Here is a 22,794-nt window from a genome sequence, read left to right as displayed (position 1 = left end):
AATTGCAGGGGCCAGCTAAGGGCAGACGTGTTATTGGGTTTAAGGTTATGTTGGTTCCAGTTTTTTTATGGGAGTAGTTAATGCTTATTAACTCACACTTCCTTCAATATTGAGTTTTTGGCAATATTAAAATTTATGTAAATTAACAATTGCCTGTTAGTTAATTGATCACCTCTCTTTGTAACCAATCTGCCTCACATTCTTTAATAATTGGCAGCTCCAAAACATACTGTACCATGTTCCATGAACTGATGATGGAGGTAGCTATATCTAATCTAATACATCTAAATCAATCTAATACATCAAAACAGACAAGGAAACCCAGTACCTTTTCTCTCAGGATTTTATTGAGTTCATTATTTTCATTACAGACACCCCTCTCTCAGAGTGTTGGTCTGCATTTGCAGTGGATGTTATCAACTCCCAAGTGCCTTGCCGAGTCTTTCATAAGTTCTTCCAGTATTCAGTTCCTTTATTCACATCTCATTTCACTGCCCCTATTTCTTCTACTCCCCAAGCTACCTCATGCTTTATGCTTAAATCAAACATCAATAATGAACAAAACACACATATCCCGTGAAGGTCATTCTATGAATGAATGAGTGGGAGAAACAACAATGGCTCTGCAGTCAGAACACAAGCGTGCAGCATAAGGAATGCACTGGACATACAATAGCATGCTCTTAACATTGTCATGTGAAAGATGACGTCCGTCCAGGACCTGCACCAGAGCCTACTGCATCTTGGCTTCTCTTATGCCCTTTTCATATATCTGTTTAGATTCTTGACCCTGGAGACATGTTGGCATCTGGAGGCGGTTTTGTCTTTGTCTCGGGATAGACCAGGAATCCAGTGAAGGTGATGTACTTGCCATGGTTGCTATAGGCACCATAGCCATCGTGCTGGTGGCTGTAGAGCCAGACGGTGTCGCCATATTGCAGAGGCAGCATAATGCTCTGGCTCTGCATCTCACGCCTTTTGGAGTGGTTGTCATCGTAGATCATCGCCTGAACCTCGTTGTGGTTCTTCATCAGTTTCACGGACATGGTTTTGAAGGGCATCTTGCCAATGGTGAAGGAGAAATAGTAGGCACCTGGAACGCGACACGTAAAGATGCCGGTGGAGAAATTGAAATCTTTCCCAATGTTCACAAATTCTGTGTCAAATGTGATTGGCTCGTGCTGGGTTTGCTTCTCATCTGACCCCAGGAGGCTTTCCGAACGGGCAGCAGAAAAGGCTGAGCGAGTATCCTGCGATCTGCTGGGCTGGTCCGAAAACAGGTGCTTCTCTGAGATTTCGTTCTGGTTCGTTGAAAGTTGCTGAATTACATTAGGTGAAGAAGGCCCTGAAGTTTCTCCTAGCTCTTGGGAACCAACACTGTTTTGAAAATAGCTGGATGTGTCTGGATAGATGAGGTACCCATTGAAAGTTGTATAGGGACCTACATTGCTGTAGAGGGCATATTTGGGATCTCCATGTAAGCGCAGCCAGACTGTGTCACCGTAGTCCAACTGCAACATGGCACTCTGGCTTGCCACTTTCCGCTCTTTACGGTGATGCTCGTCATATACAATGGCTTGAACCTCGTTCTTGTTTCTCATCAGCATGACGGACAAGTTTTTCTTGGGGTACTTTCCAACCGTGAAGGAGAAGTAATAGGCTCCAGGGATACGGCATCGGAATAATCCAGCTTTGGGGTCAAAGTCCCCGCCAATGTTCACATAGACTTTGTCAAAGGTGATCACCATTTCAGTGCTGCCTTCCATACTGCTGGTTCTAGCGACGGAGAAAGCAGACCGGAACTCAGATCCAGAATCAGCAGGGAAGCCGTAGACAATGGAGCAGGTGATTTGACACAGGAAGCCAAACAAAAGTTGGGTTCTCAGTTGAGTCGTCATATCTAAAGAATTTTTTTAAAAAGTGAAGGGGACAACATTTTAGTTGAAGTATTTCAAAACAAGGTAAGAGCAGGTTCAGCGCTGCAGCTCGATCACACTCAAAACTGGAACAGATTATCAGCAGGGAGGGAAGCATTTGAAATCCAAGCACCAAAGATCCTGTGGCAATCCAAGTAAGACTACCATACCTTGACCAGTCTCAGCTGGCATCAGCCCACACGTTTATGTATGGTTACTTGGGACTGAAAACATGAAGACACTTAACATGCACAGGAATGAACTCCAAGGGCATATCCAACTCTGACTGTTTAAAATCAAAACCATCCAGAACAATACCCTTTGATGTGGGAAAATGTGGCATGGGGGAAGTTGGGCTGGCCAACTTTCTTAAGCGCCAGCTGTGACATGAGTGATCATGGATCAGTGTTGGAAGGTGGGGAGATAGTGGAGGAGACTGCTGGAGTTTCATGTGAATCCAACCATTCAACATGTGTCTGCAGACAAGCCCTGCAGACTTCTAAACAGAGCTCTATTTGTTGCTATGGCAACCTAATTCTGTCCAATATTTTAGTTGTTTCTCCATTTTTAACCAGTATTTGTTCACCTAAACCTACTATTGACATTTCTCTCCCTTTTCAGTTGAACACTGCTGTCTGGTTTTAAGGAACACTGATTGCTAATTCAAGATGCTTTGCCCACTGAGAGCAAGAGGTCTGGAAACTATTGTTAACAGGGCTAGATTCAAAAACAGAGCTTGGGGTGGTAGTGGAGGTAAATGTATTTTAAGCATAGAATTCTTTATTACAATAAAATAAATTATCGTATATACAAGCACTCCAAAAATAAATCCTTAATAGGCCAAATCTGCTTACGGTCTCCACCAAAGCATCAAATAAATGGGTTTGGCTCATCTTCAAAGAGCCTATTAAGGATTTATTTCTGGAGGGTTTGCTTGTATAATGATTATTGTGATAAATAATTCCTTGGTTTAGAATGTATTTCCCATTTCACTCTGACTTTGACTGCTAGTCCCCCCTGCCTCCTTTTCCTAAGGTGCATGCCAGGGCTGGATGTGATTTGGTCACCCATCAAAGGGTTTGGGTGATGATGAGATGTGTGGGCTTTGTCCTGCTTAGCCTATTAGCAGCTCTGAAGTAGGCAAATGTAAACAGAGCTGCTGAGATCTAGGGCTGCTCCCTGGTTGGTTCCAGAAAGGCTACTTCACTGCCGGCACAAACAGTAGGGGCATTTCACTGGGAAAATTAGGAAAAAAGTGAGGGGGGGGGACACGACAACATGAAAATGAATACACCATTGTTCACAAACCTGATTTTATCATTTGGTAGGCTAAAACTCCAGACAGATAATCCAGTTCCACCCCCCTGGATGAGGCAATCTGCATGCAGCTCCACACACAGGAGGGGATGGAACCAGAGAGCACAAAGCACAATGTCTATATTAGCAGTAAAAACCAGACCTTTCGTGAAAGGGAGGGGGATCCAAACTACGGGATAGAAATAGATTGGGTTGCCTACCATAAACAACCATCGATGGTCCACGAGAAACACAGATGAGAAAGAACTAAATGCATTTCCCTCCCTGCTCCAATATATATAATCCTAATGGCAAGAGGCCAAAGCATGATCTATTGGCACTTTCAGCCTGAGAACAAACCTGGCAGTCATGGCATAGACATGGAGCTCTTTTCACTGTCCTTTCTTTCTTGTGCTCATTAAAACATCACTCAGTCTGAGAGCTCAATGGCTGGGGTCTCTTGTCTGCACTGTCTGTCACTTCAGAGCTGGCCCACTGCCAGGTGGCAGCCTATGAATTTAGAAGGCTGTGCTGTGGGCATCAAAGGGTTTCAAAGGCAAAGTGCTAGAGATACCATGAAAAAGATACGCTTCACCGTGTGTGTGTGTGTGTGTGTGTGTGTGTGTGTGTGTGTCTGGAAACTCTGAAGCACAAGCAGAAGTAAAGCAAGTGGCCTACAGGTGTTGGGATCCTCTTCTAGGGAGAGATGCTGGTAGGAAGACAAAATACTGTCGTGAGGATTTCAGTCCTGGTTGTCTTTACTCTCAGGCCTGTGTCTCAAATTCCAGGCACAAATCTGGACTTCTGAATGGTTTGATGTTCTGTCTAAATCTACAGTTGCATAATTAGAAATAGAGGGAAATATCAGATCTCTTTTATCCCCGTGTGCTGCAAACAGCAAGGGCTTTCAAGCAGACCCCTTTCATGTAAAACCTTTGCACGCTCATTACCCCAAAGCTATGAAGACTGTGTCTACAGAAGGTTTCCTCTCAATTCTCTGGTACGATAGAATAGTAAACACATTCACTATTTTCACATTCGCAGAACAGGAAAAAAATACGCCTTCACTCAAAGCTGCTTGATGTACACTTTTTTTACTGCAAAGCCACATGTTTCAGTTTTTATCTAAGTAACTGCTTCTAAATTAAGATATTATAAGGTTGAATCCAGATCCTGTGAGCAGTTTCCACTCGTGAAATGGGACTCTCTCACCACACTCCTCTCCCATAATGGTTTAACATTTCCCAGACTTCTCAGAGTGGTTTACCAGTCAATCCCTCTTTCCAGAGAACTTTGGGAATTGTAGCTCTGCAGGGGGAATAGGGGATCTCCCAACAACTCTCAACACCTTAACATACTACATTTCCCAGGAGTTTTTTTTTTGGGGGGGGAGCCATGGTGACTCTTTAAAGTGGTACCATAGTGCTTTAAATGCATAGTGGGGGTGAGGCCTACATGAGACTTAAATTCAGTGCCCAATACAAGCCCCACATTTAACAGGAACTGGCTCCACTCAGGAGCCCTGAATGGCGCAGAAGGACAGCTTTGTATCTGCCACACAATTGTCTCTATGAGCATTAAAAGTGGCATGAGAAAGACTGTGTGTATGCAGAGGTGCTTTGAAACAATTGCAAAACCCTGCAAAGCATGTTTACCAGAGGTGAAAATGGGATGAATGTACATGTCATGAGAAGCAATCTGTTTCAAACCACCTTCAACTGTCTCCAGTCTCAGTCTGTGGATCCTTAGTGCATTCAGATATTATGGCCACAAGATTGCACTGAAGCCCTGGAGGGCTGCTATGTCTTTGTTCATACTCAGGCTGGGGATGACAGCAAAGGACTGAGCTTGACAGCATGTAGCCAGCATTGTTCCAAAGCACGTCTTATTCTCTGGGACAGGTTCAGCATTTCTCAGAGAGGCATCTGGTAGCTGCTATGCAAAAAGGGCTTGCAGACTTGAAGACGTCTCCACTGAATGCTGACCCCCACGGTCCCTGAAACAACAACTGCCCTGTTACTGCTTCAGTGTTAATTTCCGGATAAGGTCATTATAGAAGAGGCTAAATTTAGCCGCTTTGCAGCAGCTCTTGGATGAAGTAGCCACTTAGTTTCATTTTGAATTAGAGCTCTTCCTAAATAGTCAGCAAATTATTTGCATTTTCTCAGAATTCCAAATCTCCCTTTGACAAAGACGTCAGAATGGTTTGATCTTCTGTCTCAATCAATAGTCATTCATCAGAAATAGAGGGGACTATTGAGCTACTTTTATCTGCAAACATTTTTAAACCACACAAATATCATGAAATGCCTTTGTACATGCGTACATTCAGTTCACATTAAAGGACAAACTACTTAATTCACACTTTCTGAAAGAAGATGGAAACCGAAACACAGCCATCCTTTCAGATTCATACTTCTCTGAATTTTGCAGTGCCCTTCTCCAGCCAAGTAATATGGACAAAAGTGTATATACTAGTGTGAAAATGTCATATGAACATGCATTACATTAGGGAAAATATGCTTTGCAAAAACGATTATATTAGGCAAAATTCCATACAAAGATGTGTGTATTAGGAGAAATTTGTACTAAATGTCGATGAATTTTCACAAGGACTTCTTTTTTCAAAGCCCGAACTGATGTGGAAATGTGGGGAACTGAATTCAAAAGTGGAAAAAATGAAAAATGGAGAAACCATCATTGACATATTCACCCATCTCTAAGCTGACTGAGCTGCAGGCTCACCCTGCGTGCTGACTGGAAGGGAGCACTGAGCAAAGCCTGGTGCTTTTTGACTGTATGTTGTGAGCTAGGGGTGAAATGAAGCAGTTTTTCATGGCTATTGCTGGAAAAGCTTGGGAGCTGGAGAAGCTGTTAACACTGTTCAGTTTTCCAAGCCAAACATCTTGGCAAGACTGCAACACTTACCAAGGTGCTCCTTGGCCAGGGCACTATTTATCCTCAGGCTCACCCAGATCTGAATGTATCACTGGTTTTTGTCCTCATATATTAATATAGTTTCCCAAATCTTCCCCGGATAAGAAAATACTTACAAAAGTAAAAGTGGTTATGTGATTTGTTTACATTGGTTAGAAATATTTAGCTACCGGTATTTACGGCATTTGATGGCTATTTTACCAATCCTTGTGTTGTTAATGTACAAAATCCAGTCCCCTCCCCCAATAAAAAGGTATGAAAGAAAGAAAGAAAGAAAGAAAGAAAGAAAGAAAGAAAGAAAGAAAGAAAGAAAGAAAGAAAGAGAGAGAGAGAATTAAATATAAAGTGCAGCTCTGGAAGTAGTGTGTCCCATTGAGAAGACTCCCATGGAAGTGAAAGGGATGAGAGATTCCATGCAGACACATTGCTCCAGGGGTTGGAAATCAGGCAGTTGAACAACTAGATCCTTCTCTGCTAAGCCAGGCATTTACTAGGTCCCATCATTAGGTAAGAACCCACTTCCAGACATCAGCAGGATCACTTTGCCTGGATTATCTAAGAAGATAAGGTGCAGGAGAAGAGAAATTTCAGTTTGAACATCCATAAGATCCTCCAAATTAAGGTGCTCCCTTGAGGGTGCAAAGCATACCTTAAATCCTTGGGCCAACACAGCTACATTCAGGTTATAAAGCTGCATATCTTCTGAAGCACACTAGGGCAGGATATAAATGAGTCCAGAACATAAATTAGATGGTGATTTCTCTGTAAATGTTATTTATTAATGAAGTCAGCCTCTCGGCCATCAATCATGAACAGATGGCAATTTTTATGTGGTTATAGCACCCAGAGTGTACCCACATGTGACTCATCTTATTGCTATTAAATTAATGACCAGGAAGTCAAGAGCTGAAACATTTAACAGTTCACATATTCAGCCACTACTTTCAGCCCCTCTCAGAAATTAAGTATTTCACCATTTTCTCAGGGAAACAAATATCAATAGCCTCACATTGGTTAGAGAGGAGTTTTTCTGACCTCTGGCAAAGTCAAAATGGTAGGTGAACTTTATCCTTGCATTTTTATGTTCATGGTGTTAAGACTGCAGGTGGTGTCCACAATGAATCTGAGGCTATGGAAAGGTGAGCCTTCTTATAATTAATGAGGCCAGAATTTTATGAGGAGGCACAGCACAGTTCTATATTTTAATCTCGACACTGCAGATGTTCCACAAACACAGACTTTTTGGACATATGGCTAACGGATTAGACCCATGATCGAAAAAAGGTGAACTGCCTACTCACAAGAAATGATGTAGCTGCACGGAATGATATAAGTACTTCTCAACATCTTGTGAGCTGCATTTTTTTTTTTAAAAAAATCCTGGTACTTTCTAGCCGGCTGCACTGTAACACATCACCCTAATGTCTCAGGACAGCTGCAAGTGTCTCAATTATATGAATCATCAAAAGCCTGTACAATGAGCAGCCTGCATGCCCTGTGGTTAGCAGAGACGTGATAAAGCTTTTTCTTTGATTTGCCCTGATACTGTGTGCTGCCTGTTCCATTCACAGGATGCTGATCCCAAGTATCAGATGATGACACAATTTATAATTTGCGTGCATCATCACAGGAAAAAGTTAATTATACCTTAGAAGGACTGAATCCATATGAAACTAAGGCTCTGTTCGTGGTAGAAGATTTTGCCTGCCTGGTTGTCTGCACTGCCAAAAAAGAGGACACACTTTTGCATAAGCCTTGCCTATGCTATTCTATACGCATGGATCCATTTGTAGAAATAATAACTACAACTGAGCGAGGAAGACTATGAGAAGGTGACCTGTGTACCTACCCAGTCTGCTGTCCAGGTATTAACTCTGGATGGTCAGCAGCATAGGAACATAGCAAGCTGCCTTATAGCAAGTCCAACTATTGGTCCATCTAGCTCTGCATAGTCTACATTGACTACCAGTGGCTTTCCAGGGTTTCAGACATGGGACATTCCTAGCCCTACCTGCAAATGCTGAGGACCTGGGACCTTCTGCATGACCTTCTGCCACTAAGTTAGAGCCCTTCTGCTTTCAAGGGTCTTGTTCATTTTTCTTAGGGTTCTTTGTCTTTAAACCAGACTTGGACCCTTCAAATAGAAGAGTGGCCTCTGTGAAGCTGCATGCCCACCCTAATGCGGAGCACTAAAACTGCCCAGTATGTGGACTCTATTTCAAGTGGTAGGGTATTCACTATGACACTTAGCTCAAGGTTGATTATATAGCAGTATGGGTTGGCACTTTTTGAGGGGTGCACGAATGATGATTACAGTGTTTCCCATTCCACTATACCTGATCCTTCTGCACGCCCCACCCCAATAATATATTCTTACAAATCCCAGAGAATATGACATCGGGAATATTCCATACAATTTTGTGCATTCTAACAATGCATAAGCCTCATGGGATTTCAGTGTTAATATGCCACAGTCAAATGGATAAAGCCTCAATGAGAAGACTGAAGTATAGGAGTCTAATTCCTCAGCTTCGGTTTATTTTGTGCCTTCAATAATAAAAAACCACCTTTCCAGCAGTTGCTCTGCAGCCTTCTGGTCCCAGAGAGATTTCCTCTGGTTTTTGGCTGGTGGAAGAAATGCACTTCTCATCCTCCTGGTACCTGATGAACTTTAACTTCCCCCAGAGCTGTCTTTTTAGGTGTTTGGAAATGGCTAATACCTGCAGAAGAAAAACTACAATCTCTCTCAAGAGCCTTTCAAAAAAACAACAACAAATCAAAACAGGTTTGTACTCAAAATGATTTTTCCCCCTGTGCCTAATCCCTTTGGGACCTTAGAGTGGGCATTAGCAGCAAGTTATCTGAAGACCACTGCCTTGTTTCCTTTGTATTTACACTACCTCCTTCTTCACATAGATCCTAAGATTTCCCAGTTCACTTTCATGCCATATTATATGTTATTCATGTCATAAATATGACATGACATTTTGAATGGCAGATATGACCCATTAGGCAATGCAAAGCAATGAACAGCAACAATATATAGATCAGAGGTAGCCAGAGTGGCCACTACAAACTCCCACCATCCCTGATGATTGGCCATTTTGGCTGGGGCTAATGGAAGTGTAGTTCAACAGCATTTGGAAGACACCACATTAGATGGCTCTGCCACAGATCCAGGCATTACGTTTGCAAACTGACATCATATTCCAGAGAATATGTTATATTTCAGAGAATCTTATTAATTTTTGTGTGTGTTATTATATTTGCTATTGTTTACCTAAGTGGAAAGATACAGGTGAAGCTGAAAGTGTTTACTGGTTTGTGTGAGGGCTTATCTTCTTATCTATCTTCTTATCCTTTAGGTTAGGAGGGAGGAGGGAGAGAGCAAACAAAGCAGGAGACCAGGTGCCTGCAAATTATCTGCAAAGTATCTGTAAAGTATCGGTCCAGCTGGGATACCTCCTGGGAAGCTGCTAAGCCTGTTGTTCATCGGTATATTGCCTTGTTGAAACACTTATCACCATGTTATTTCAATACCTGTATTCAACCGATAAGGCCCTACTTTATACCCAATAATAAAGGTAAAGGGACCCCTGACCATTAGGTCCAGTTGTGACCGACTCTGGGGTTGCGGCGCTCATCTCGCTTTATTGGCCGAGGGAGCCGGTGTTTGTCCGCAGACAGCTTCTAGGTCATGTGGCCAGCATGACTAAGCCGCTTCTGGCGAACCAGAACAGCGCATGGAAACGCCGTTTACCTTCCCGCCAGAGCAGTTCCAATTTATCTACTTGCACTTTGACGTGCTTTTGAACTGCTAGGTTGGCAGGAGCAGGGACTGAGCAACGGGAGCTCATGCCGTCGCAGGGATTCAAACCTCTGACCTTCTGATCGACAAGCCCTAGGCTCAGTGGTTTAGACCACAGTGCCACCTGCGTACCCTATTTGTATCTTACCCTTCCTCTAATAACCCTGCAGCAGCATACCTGGGGTGATCTCATTTTCACAGCAACCACATTAGATGGTAAGACAGGAACTTGCCTAAAGTGATTCAGTGAGCTTCTTATGGCTGTCCAAATGTGTTTTTATTCAAACAGAGTTTACAACATGGAAAATAAATTGCAAGGATAGTTGACGGTTCAAAAGGTGCTATTCAGACCAATTATTCATAAGATTATCATTCTGCTGTCAGCGTTCTCACAAAGATAGCGTGTTTCACTGTGATAGCCATACCTGTCTTCCAAATGCCGATCTCTTTAAATGTGGATCCCCTTTGTTTCCGATTCACATTCTTGCTGCTATTTGTAAATTAATCATAAATTCTAAACTTGAATAGTCTGCATGATGCTGAACTCAATGGCACGATTCACTGAACGGGTCCCGTCAGTGGAAGCACTGTGGAAGAATTTCTGCTTGCACAATGGGGCTCCCCTCCCCCCTGTCCTACATGCCCACCCCCTGAAATTGGTTCAGGGAGGGGTCAGGAGAACCCTCAGAACAGCATTCAAAGGGAATTGGCAGGTGTTCCATTTGGCAAGCTGAAGAACATTATTTTGAATTCTTCCCAATGTTCTTTCCACTAAACCACACTCATTTGTTGACTCCACACTCTTATTGAGTCATGTTCCACCTAGAGAAGACATCTCTTTGACTAGTTAGTCTTCAGGGTTTAGTCAAAGGATCTCAGTCAGGAGATATATATATATATATATATATATATATATATATATATAAATATATATATGCCTTATCAACAAAGATATTATCTCATAATTCTCTTCCTCATACGGCTGGTTTAATTTTGTCTCCTTTTCTGTTAAGAAATGCATCAAGCATCCTCTACTAAGCCAGGATTATGATACGCTCAATGCAGATAGCCTTTGATTGCTGATATTATCAATAAGGATTTTGTTCTTTTCTGAGATTTAGCATGTAATTTTTGATTTTTATTCATGAGAGAGGGAGACTGGCTGTGATCCTCAGGCTTCATTTCCTATAAAAAATACAAAGTGAATGAATCTCCTATAAACATAATAACTTTCATGATCAGTCTGTATATCTTCAGGTTCTCTATGGCTGCAGCTCTGAGTCTTGCCAGATTCTCCATCTCTCCAGTTATAATATTGTTGTTTAAAGACTGAAGACATATGCTCTGGAATCTTTGGTTTTTATTTTAAAAGGAACTGAACTATGTAGAATTTTCATTCTGAAGATAATCTTCAAAGTTTCCAGATGATGGTTCGAGTCACTAATGGTATCTGTCATAAAAGAAGGCTTCAACTCATTAACAGAGTATTAAGTGTGACACCATGGTTTGCAACTGCTCCTCTATTGGTATTGTCAGTTGATCTTACGTTCATTGTTCTTGTAAGACTTAGAGCTCATCCAGATTTCATTTTGTGCCACATTTTCCAGGCACAGGTTTGTGCATTAAATATCTGTTTCCAAGTAGCTTTTTGGTATATTCCCCAGCGCTTCCCTTGGGAAAACTGAATCAGAGCAAACGGCAATTGGGTTCTTTGCAGGTTGACATTTGCTCAGATTCAGCGGCAAAACGAGAATTTTCCTGGTGAAAGTGCAGGGGCAAAACAAAAACCACTGAAACATGGAGCATTAAGCCTTGACCTGTGTCTAGGAGTGCAGCACAAAATGAAATCTGGATGAGCCCTTAAAATGCAGTATGGATAAGACACAATGCACAGCTAATTGTTATCAGGTTTGTCTTAATGGAAAATGAAATGCTCAAAATACTCCACATTCCACATTTTAATGCCTTTTACAAGTCTTGCTGATATTGATAAAGGTGCAGATGGGATTTCTTCTTCAGACACATTCCTCATCTATGCTTCAGGAAAGCAAAAAACCAAAAACTAATCGCATGCCTTCTAGATCAAGATACTTTCCCTTGGCAACATATATACACACGACACAATACCTCCAGTTAATATAATTGACTTCAGACTCCTTTTTCAGCAAACACCCTCCATAACTGCTCCTCCAGTGAGGGCAAATCAAGATATCCATATGATGACTGTTCATAATTTCCAGAGTAGTTCTGGAGTGCAACATGCTTTATCATTCTCTCTCAATTCGTTCCAGTAGCAAGCCTATGAGTTAGGTGGCTGCCATTTCTCTGTCCAATATTACAAATCAAAACAGAGAAAGTTATCTTCCCATGGCCACTTGATGAGTTCATGGCTGATGAGACTTTCAGATTTAGGACGCACAGTTACAATTCCAACATGTAATCTGCTGGAATCTCACTAATCATCTCCCTAACATGATTAAACAAGGTTTTGACCTGCTGGCCTCCCTCTGATCAGTGGGATCACATGAGGCTCAAATTCATGTCAGAGATGCAAAGGAAGTAATTATATAGTTTGTGTCATAAAGTTTATGGGAGCAGCTTCCCTTACAGTAAGAATACATGGATCTCTTTAAAGCAGGGATGGGGAAACTGCAGCACTCCAGATGTTACTTGAAAACAACTCCCATCTTCCTTGACCATTGGCCAAGCTGGCTGAGGCTGAAGGGAGTCAGCAACATCTGGAGGGCTACAGGATCCCCATCCCTGATTTGAAGATACCACATTACTTGCTTTGTATTTCTGATGCCCTTGGAACAGATCCAGCCCTTTATAACTGGATCAGGAAAAACTGAAGCAAGGAAAAGGGTAGGTGGGAGAGGCAGTACATCATCATACCTTGAAGCCCTGATATTGATTTGCATAGGTTCAAAAATGGCTGTAATTTCCAACTACAGTGGTGCCTCGCAAGACGAAATTAATTCGTTCCGCAAGTTTTTTCTTCTTGCGAGTTTTTCGTCTTGCGAAGCACGGTTTCCCATAGGAATGCATTGAAAATCAATTAATGCGTTCCTAGGGAAACCGCCTTCAGACCAGGCCCGGGGACAGTCTGTCCCCAGACCTCTTCTGAAGGCTGGCGGGGGAAGAAGGACTTTTCTCCCCACCGCCAGCCTTCAGAACAGCCTTCTGAAGGCTGGCGGTGGGAAGAAAAGCCCTTCTCCCGCCGCCAGCCTTCAGAAGAGTTCCCGGAGGGCTGCCTAGGCTGCGGATAGCAGCCTGCTGCCCGGTGCGAGGCAGACATCTGCAGCTTGGGGTGCCCTGCAGGACTTCCCCGCAGGGCTCTCCAAGCTGCGGATAGCAGCCTGCTGCCCCGCACGAGGGGCGCTCTTAAGCAGAGCACCCCTCGCGCAGGGCAGACATTCGCAGCTTGGGGAGCCCTGCAGGACTTCCCCGCAGGGCTCTCCAAGCTGCGGATAGCAGCCTGCTGCCCCGCACGAGGGGCGCTCTTAAGCAGAGCGCCCCTCGCGCGGGGCAGACATCTGCAGCTTGGGGAGCCCTGCAGGACTTCCCCGCAGGGCTCTCCAAGCTGCGGATAGCAGCCTGCTGCCCCGCACGAGGGGCGCTCTTTAGCAGAGCACCCCTCGCGCGGGGCAGACATTCGCAGCTTGGGGAGCCCTGCAGGACTTCCCCGCAGGGCTCTCCAAGCTGCGGATAGCAGCCTGCTGCCCCGCACGAGGGGCGCTCTTAAGCAGAGCGCCCCTCGCGCGGGGCAGACATCTGCAGCTTGGGGAGCCCTGCAGGACTTCCCCGCAGGGCTCTCCAAGCTGCGGATAGCAGCCTGCTGCCCCGCACGAGGGGCGCTCTTTAGCAGAGCACCCCTCGCGCGGGGCAGACATTCGCAGCTTGGGGAGCCCTACAGGACTTCCCCACAGGGCTCTCCAAGCTGCGGATAGCAGCCTGCTGCCCCGCACGAGGGGCGCTCTTAAGCAGAGCGCCCCTCGCGCGGGGCAGACATCTGCAGCTTGGGGAGCCCTGCAGGACTTCCTCGCAGGGCTCTCCAAGCTGCGGATAGCAGCCTGCTGCCCCGCACGAGGGGCGCTCTTTAGCAGAGCACCCCTCGCGCGGGGCAGACATTCGCAGCTTGGGGAGCCCTGCAGGACTTCCCCACAGGGCTCTCCAAGCTGCGGATAGCAGCCTGCTGCCCCGCACGAGGGGCGCTCTTAAGCAGAGCGCCCCTCGCGCGGGGCAGACATCTGCAGCTTGGGGAGCCCTGCAGGACTTCCCCGCAGGGCTCTCCAAGCTGCGGATAGCAGCCTGCTGCCCCGCACGAGGGGCGCTCTTTAGCAGAGCACCCCTCGCGCGGGGCAGACATTCGCAGCTTGGGGAGCCGTGCAGGACTTCCCCGCAGGGCTCTCCAAGCTGCGGATAGCAGCCTGCTGCCCCGCACGAGGGGCACTGTTAAGCAGAGGGTTAAGCGAGGGGCAGCAGGCTGCTATCCGCAGCTTGCAGAGCCCTGCGGGGAAGTCCTGCAGGGCTCCCCAAGCTGTGAATGTCTGCCCCGCGCGAGGGGCAGCAGGCTGCTATCCGCAGCTTGCAGAGCCCTGCGGGGAAGTCCTGCAGGGCTCCCCAAGCTGTGAATGTCTGCCCCGCGCGAGGGGCGCTCTGCTAAAGAGCGCCCCTCGTGCGGGGCAGCAGGCTGCTATCCGCAGCTTGGAGAGCCCTGCGGGGAAGTCCTGCAGGGCTCCCCAAGCTGTGAATGTCTGCCCCGCGCGAGGGGCGCTCTGCTTAAGAGCGCCCCTTGCGCGGGGCAGCATGCTGCTATCCGCAGCCTAGGCAGCCCTCCGGGAACTCTTCTGAAGGCTGGCGGGGGAGAAGGGCTTTTCTTCCCACCGCCAGCCTTCAGAACAGCCTTCTGAATGTTGGCGGTGGGGAGGAAAACCTTCCTCCCACCGCAAGTCTTCAAAACAGGTCCGGGAACAGAGGAGAAGCGCTGCATGCCTTCCCCTCTGTTCCCGGACCTGTCCTGAAGGCTTGCGGTGGGAGGAGGGCTTTCCTCCCCACCGCCAGCATTCAGAATGCTGTTCTGAATGTTGGCGGTGGGGAGGAAAAACCCTCCTCCCACCGCAAGCCCCGGGAACAGAGGAGAAGCGCTGCCGCCTTCTCCTCTGTTCCCGGACCTCCCACCACAAGCCTTCAGGACAGGTCTGGGAACAGAGGAGAAGGTGCGCTGCGCTTCCCCGCTGTCCCAGGAGATTTCCCTATGGGCTTTCGTCTTGCGAAGCAAGCCCATAGGGAAATTCGTCTTGCGAAGCCTCTAAAAGTCGGAAAACCCTTTCGTCTTGCGGGTTTTTCGTTTAGCGAGGCATTCGTCTTGCGGGGTACCACTGTAATATTCTCTCTACAGTCATCGCCAGTCTCTCTTTGCCCCTCTCGAGTCTTCATCTCAGCACCGCTAAGGTAGACATTCTAGCATTTGACAAATACAGGAGGCTGAGGGGGAGGTTGCCACCATGAACTCATCTCTCCCTGCTCCTCTCCTCTAGCCTTTGCAATCAATTACCAGCCTCTAGATGGATATCTCTGCTGCTTGGCTCTGTGATCAGTTCCTGCTCCTAGCAGGGTGATTCCTACTGGAAGCCTCAATCCTTTGATCAGGCACAGAAAGGATTTTCTCTCTTGTTCTTTACTCTGATTAGAGCATGCCAGTAATTTACAAAGCATTGGTGAGAGGCAGTAGAGGACTACGGAGGTACCAGAATTGGCACACGAAAGAACACACAGAAGGGGGATGAGAGAAATTTCCAGCAGGCTACATGTGGCTGCATAAAAACAGTTGGACCACACTGAAGTACTCAAGTTGCAGTGAAAAAAGTTAAGCAGAATAACATTGCATGTACAGTATCTGGATTCTTAAGTTGCAGCACTGTGGCCTTGCTCTAATGCTACACTTACTTATACTATCAGTGAAGCTGCTGGTCCTGCTATGGTGGCTGCCTCCAGCCCCCAACATAGAAGGGTTGCATAAGGGCACTTATAGGGCCAGTCCACCCATGAGGCAAGGTGAGGGGACCGCCTCAGGTGGCAAGATCCACAGGGGCAGCAGATGCCAGTGCCAATCTTTCTTCCTCTCTTGTTCCTGATGTACATCTTCCCTGACCTTCCCTCGTGGGGAGGGACAGTTGTACCTGAGCAGGTACAACTGTATCCTGGCTTCAGGTAAGCTGGAGCAAAAGTTTCCCTGCTTCTTTCACCCTTGCAATGCATAGGCTGATTATATGTATAAATGGAACCACAGGCTCAGGCTTTCAGTGAGTAATGAGCTTCTAAGACAAATAAGAGCCAGGATCTCCGCCTCTACTGATTGCTGATTGCAATCAAGTGATCTCTGAAATTTCTGGGGAAATCCAGAAAGTGAGGCAAATAGCAGATGTGAGAGTGGGCATAAGCCAAGTGTGTGCCCACATTATGTTTCCAATGCAAGTATTTCATGTATGCACTACCGTGTCTAACACACTTACCATGTGAGTTGGCCCATACTCATGTAGGGTTAACATGCCAGTGATCAGTGACCAGGGCAGGTGCCACTGCTGGCATGCAAATGATAGTGCTTTCTCCATGGTCACTAGCTGTCTGTTTTAGCCCTCATTCCTTCACTCAAAATGCTTGGTCTTTACTTTTAAGAACTGAATATTCAAGGGATGCACAGAACAAATGGGTGGAGATTAACGAGCTTGCCACATTAATGGTATACATATCATTTTTGTTATTTTGTAACTCAATTAGAGATTGTCTCAAGTTTTAAGCAGTATATAAATATATGGAATGAATGAAAGAATAAACCTGTGATTTGTTACTTCTAGGGAATAAAGCAGAGTTCAGACTTTAGCTTCTTAGACTGACTCTGCCAAAATATTATAGACTGTCTTCAAAACTAATGCAGGAGAGGCATAAGAATGGGATGAGAAGGCACTACCCCAGTATGATGTTTTATCAGGGGGTCTCTTTGCTAAATAGTGGTAAATGAAATAAATCACACATAACATTCAAATCAGACATAGCTCTGATGCTTGAATTTGTTGAATTCAAAAGTAGGCAAATAGCTTTGAATCCCATAAAACTCTGGCTTTGATGATGAAATGTTGGTTTTAGGTTTTCGAGCTTTGACTTTCTCTGTTTTTAAAATCCAACAATGTAGCCTGAAATGGTCCTGGAATAATGTCGTTTGCCTTTGAAAGGGAATGGCAGATTAGAAGGTGTTGTTTTAAAGTGGCAAGGGGAGAAAAATATCCATTCTTGTTCCATGTCAATTTGCATCACTCTAAGCATGGCCAGGTGTGTATATTTCATGTATCCACAGACTCCTTTGTTGAAATGCAAAATTTGGTTCCGAAAGTATCTCACCTTTTATATTGAGAGAGTGGGGAGGGGGGGAAAGTCCAGACCACAAGGCTGTTAAGAAAGGCTTGGAAACATGAGGGCAATATCTGCTAACGGCTCAGGCCCTTCCCAGATTGTGCAGAATGTAGAGTAGAAATCTGATTGCCATACACGATCCAGACGTTTTTCCTATGATGAGCTGATCTGTTTCAGCAGAAACCACATTTTCTAAGTGCTTAAACAACAGCACAATGTTGCTGAAGATGTGTGTCTCACAATTCTTGCACAAATACTGTGTGGAGACTTGAGTGGTTGTGCTGGTGTTGTGGGCTGATATTGGGACAGTGCCTGGGACATCATTGCAACAGCTTATGATTTAAATTCCTCCCTCGCCATTCTGGGGGTTTCAAATGCCAGCCATTAAGCTACCTTTCTGCTTGGTTCTTCCCTTCCTACATTTGAAAACTGTTTACTCCACCTCTTTACTATGTGGGGATTAAGAGATGAGTATTTTTCCATTGCAACTGCATCAAAACCAACCTGGATTGTCTAGATTCAGTCCTCAGAAATCAGGAAAGAATTGTGGGGGCTTCCAGTGGCCAGTGATTGAGGCTTCCACACCATGAGCAGAAGTTTATCAGTCATGATCCCATGTGCTGCTATTCTTCAATGGCTGAGCCCCCTAACCATGGCCTCCCTTCCTTCTTTCCCTGCACATATTATTCCCAATCATTCAACCCTGCTTTGGAAAGAAAATTTAAATGGATCCAGTGTCAAAATCTAAATGGGCAAAACACCAGGATGTAGGAAGTTGAGAATATTTGCATCTATTTAATCTGATTGCATAACCGAGTCAGGAGACCAAACCTGGAACTCAGGGATGCATGATTTATGTACAAAGGGCATTGTTTGCAGAAACTTCGGATGAAGAAATGGGAATGGATATTTGTATAAGTAGCATGCAACCAAGATATTATGGCTGAAATTGCAGACACAGAAAGGAATTGACATCCATGAACCCTGATAAAATTCCTCCATTACCTCTGATGTAATGGACAGAGCTTGACTGAATTTACAATCTGTCATTCAAAATTGTGAAGCCAGCAAATATAAGAGTCGTAACGTTTGAAGGCTGGGCGGGGGGGGGGGGCTGTTTTGGTTGGTGTTTTACTGTTAGTTACTTGCTTTATGGTCACGGCAGGCTATTCGTGCATACAAATGAGTCCAGTAATCCTGCCCCCCTGCCCAAAAGATGGAAAAGGTTGGTTTAGATGTGACTTCACCTCACTTTCAGCCTCACGTTGAAATGCTAAGATACTTCCCTCCCACACTTGTTATGATTGAGACCCTTGATGTATTCAGACAGATCCGGAATGATTTTCCTGTTATTGGTTACGTATCCGATATTAAGCACAGAAATAAAGACAGCTGCCATGTGGCTAAATGGGATGATATCCTCAAAAGCAGAGTATGTTAAAATCTTGTTACGCACCAGCTCCCTGGAGAAGAGAAGCTGCAGGAAATTACTGTAGCACCAAAAATGAATAATTGAAGCAAAGCGCATTCAATATGTGCATAAACACAGAGGCCAGAGTGCAGCCTCCTAACCAGCTGGCAGTGCAGAAACTCACAAAGAAAGTGCCGGATAGATAGATTTCTCAGGAGAAGCTGACCCACTTTCCTAGGAGCTTTGAGGAGGGCTCACGAAGAGGTCACAGCAAGGACTGTGGCAACATCGCCCTGGATCGGGATGGCCTCTTGATCAGAAGGCAATCGCTTCACAATGTTAGGCAAATAAACAAATGTTAAGAAATGAGCCTCAAGACTTGTTTCCTGGGTTTAACACCCTGCTCCTGTTCCTTACCTGCTGGAAAAAAATTGGCCGAATAGAACTCTGTCCTCAGGTTTCAACTCCAGAGACCAACTAGAGAGATTCTCTGTATGCCTTCCCAGATAATCTTCTGTCATGAATTGAAATGCCCACCCACCCACCCATAGACACACACGCAAATTCCAGCATTGCCCCTCAGTTTCTAACCCTGGTCCCACAGAGAAAGCAGTCAGGGAACCCAAAGATTATGAGAAATAGAACGAGAGAGCGGATGATATCCCATCCTTGTGGTGTAGAGAGGAGGTTAGCAAAACAGCACTCCAGTTGAGATCTCAGGGGTCAAATATCCCAGTCTGAGGAGGTATCCTTCATTTTTAAAAGGCTGGACCTTGGTTCTATTGACATGAATTGATCCCTTTAGCTCCATTGGCATTAACTGATTTTCATATTTCCATAGAAAATAGGGGGTGTCCCCGCCTCAATAAGCACAACTCTAAAACATCCCTTCTTTTTTACGTTTTGATCTGGCGGCTTCTTAAATCAGTGACAGGTGGGGGGAGTGGATCAGTGGGGAGAAGGACACCTGGAAAAGGAGGTCACCTGTAAGGACCTTAGAATGGGGATGGGGGTGGAGCTGATCAAGAAAACCTACAAGGCTGAGGAGTCTTTATCTATATCCAGGGCTACACCATCTATATCTAGCTAAATGCCTCCCTGTCTCCGTTGCCAGGATTCTGCACGGGGCTTTAGCCCGCAGGCTCCATCCAGACTCCCCCTTCCGGACCAGAACAAAGCTCCATAAAGATAAGCCATGCATCAAATAGGTAATCTCATCTGCCCCGGATAATACTTTACAGAGAGACACCCCCCGTTCCCGCTTCACAGTAGGACAACCCCCTCCTCCTCTTCAAACCCTCCATATACAGCATTCATTGCCCCCTCTCCGGAGGAGAGACCACTGTATCAAAGCAGGGGGAGAGAGAAAAAGAAAAGGTGGGAAAAGCAACCTCGGGCGGCTGCCTCTCTCACGCACCCCCAATGGAAGCTGCCCTGGGGGCGCTGCTGTAGGTGGCGCTTCGCCATGTACCTGCTGCTGCTGAAGTGGCCGTCGCCGCCGTCTGCTGCTGGAGGAGGCGGGAGAGAGCCGGCTGGACGGCGGCTGCTGTTGCCGCTGCACTGACAGCTCTGGAAGCGGCGCCGCGGCTGTGAGGAGGGCAGGCGGGCGGGCGGGGGCGGGGTGGCTGGGCAGAAGGGGCGCCGGCGCGAGCGGGGCTCCGGCGCAAAATCCGGGGCCGGAGGAGGAGCCGAGGAAGGGCGCGCGCGGAGGGCGGGGCGCGGCGTCTCGCTTCCCATGCCAGGCAGTCATGGCTGCGGCGCCTTGCTCGTGGGGGTGGTGGGGTGCCTCTTCCTCAGGGCTCCTTCCAATGGTGCTGCGGAAGGCGCCTTTGATGCAGAAATTCAACAGGTGTGGCGATGGGGGGGGGGCGAAGCTGAACCTGAGGGGTTTCTGCCTGCCAAAAGCAAGCACAGGTCCTTGGGAAGGAGGAGGAGGCTGTATCCTTCCCCGCCTCCACCCACCAAATGACTAGCCCTTCTAGAAAGGAGAAGGAAGGGAGGGGCAATGCCCAAGATCCAGGTCTTGGGGAAGCTAATCCTTAGGGGCAGCTGGCTCCACCTTGCCTGGGAGGGAGCGGGTGGCGCTGTGGTCTAAACCACTGAGCTTCTTGGGCTTGCTGATCAGAAGGTTGGCAGTTCAAGTCCGCGCAACGGGGTGAGCTCCCATTGCTCTGTCCCAGCTTCTGCCAACCTACCAATTCAAAAGCACACCAGCGCAAGTAGATAAATAGGTGCTGCCGTGGCAGGAAGGTAAATGGCGTTTCCATGCGCTCTGGTTTCCATCATGGTGTCCCGTTGTGCCAGAAGTGGTTTATTCATGCTGGCCACATGACTCAGAAAGCTGTCTTCGGACAAACACCGGCTCCCTCGACCTGAAAGCGGAGATGAGTGCTGCACCCCATAGTTGCCTTTGACTGGACTTAACTGTCCAGGGGTCATTTACCTTTTTACCTTACATTGGTAAAAACAAATACATGGTATTTGCAGTAACAGCTACCTACCTTACCCCTTGACACATCCTTTGTAATCATGGTGGGACCTGTTGAATTTCTATTGATGCAGCTGTTAAAGGCAAGAAAAGTTAAAGGGTGACAAACTAAGTGAGAGAGAGAGAGCGAAGGAAACTGCCTCAAAGCAAAGGCCAAACTAGTCCAGCATTCTGTTCCAACAAAAATATTCATGTAGGAGCAACCTTGCACCTTAGTTTTTGCTCAGCATCATGGACAGTCTACATTTGAACTTTATTGCGTTGTCTTTGAAATGACTGACACAGTCATTGAGTGCTGGATCTGTGTCTATTAACTTGTCCTAATTTCCACATACTAGACTACAGGGAATTGGAGGCATGTGTAGATTGTGCATGTTATTTTGTGTGGGGCTGATGGATGGATGGCCCTAACCTGTGATGGGTTTTTGTACTCCTAGCCTTCAAAGATCCTATGACCATCAGAATAATGAATCAAAACCAAAGATTTAAGATATCAAATGAAGCAGTTGCTAGATCTTCTCCTAGCCCAACAGCACCATGTGGGTAGAAAAACAGAGGCAGAAAAGCTTGCCCACTCTCTTGCCTTATTCTGGTGGGATGCCATTACAAGAAAGTCTTAGAGTGGCTTTCTTTTTCCTGACCATTACCCTCTTGTAATGGCCCCATAGCTTCCCACTAATTTTGACCAAGCACTGGCAGACCACCAGAAGTGCCTTCAATGAATGGAGCTGGCCCAGGGGCTTGTCACCCCCTTGCTATAAATTTTCATGTCCTCGGCTTCAAGGCCTCATGTCTTGACCTGAGGAGTACTGTGATTTGGATAATACAGCCACTTCGCTTGAGGGGGAGCCCTTCAGCAGCACATTAACTCCATCATGAGAATGTGGTTCTGCCATCATCCTTGGGGTCCGCTGAAGCTTCTCCTTCTCTACTACCTTGTAGCACCATGCAACTGCAGATGCCAGGAACAGTGCTCCTACTGAGGTGTGGAAAGGGTTTGTCTCACAGAGTGGAAGCCAAGCACCCTGAACTCATAAATTCGGTTGAAACCCTTGCATATCATTATAGAGTGAGAACATGAGAGAGAAAAAATCTTGGTAAATGGCACACCAGAAGCAGTAACTCCCTGCTTTTGGTGCTGTCTGTCATTTCCTGTGTGAACATAGCACAATTGCTCCTGCTGTCCATCCTGAATGCAGCTGAGTTTTGCTTGCCCTTTGCCCTGTCCTTAAGGGGACTACTTGAGCAGTGTTGTTTGAGCTTGCCTTTTTATTTTCTAGCTAAAAGCAGTTATTCTGGTCAATTGAGCTGAGTGTGTTTGACAGGTTTGCCCTCTGTGTTGCTGTATTGCTGGTGTTTCAGTGGTGCTATGCTTCAGCAGAGAACCAATATGCAGTAACAGAAGTACAATGATCGATGAGCAAACACTGACTGTAATTAACAGCAGACAAATGTGAGCACAAAAGATCATTTGCCCAAAACGTGCATCTATTACGGTTGTTAATGTGTGATTAAAAATTCAGTTAGC

General features: G+C 46.0%; 1 protein-coding gene across 1 annotated transcript; it reads right to left on the bottom strand.

Annotated features, from left to right (window-relative positions):
* Nucleotides 1-325: 325 nt before the first annotated feature.
* Nucleotides 326-20,393, bottom strand: C1QTNF4 (C1q and TNF related 4). The gene is made up of 2 exons (XM_083461386.1): nucleotides 20,250-20,393; nucleotides 326-1,900 (listed from the first exon to the last, which is right to left on the bottom strand). The coding sequence occupies exon 2, from the start codon at nucleotides 1,896-1,898 to the stop codon at nucleotides 777-779; it is 1,122 nt and encodes a 373-aa protein (XP_083317512.1). The 5' UTR covers nucleotides 1,899-1,900; nucleotides 20,250-20,393; the 3' UTR covers nucleotides 326-776.
* Nucleotides 20,394-22,794: the final 2,401 nt, after the last annotated feature.

This window comes from Podarcis liolepis (assembly GCF_965112155.1).
Source record: "Podarcis liolepis genome assembly, chromosome: 1".
NCBI classification, from domain to species: Eukaryota; Metazoa; Chordata; class Lepidosauria; order Squamata; family Lacertidae; genus Podarcis; species Podarcis liolepis.
This window is presented reverse-complemented; position numbering and strand designations above follow the sequence as displayed.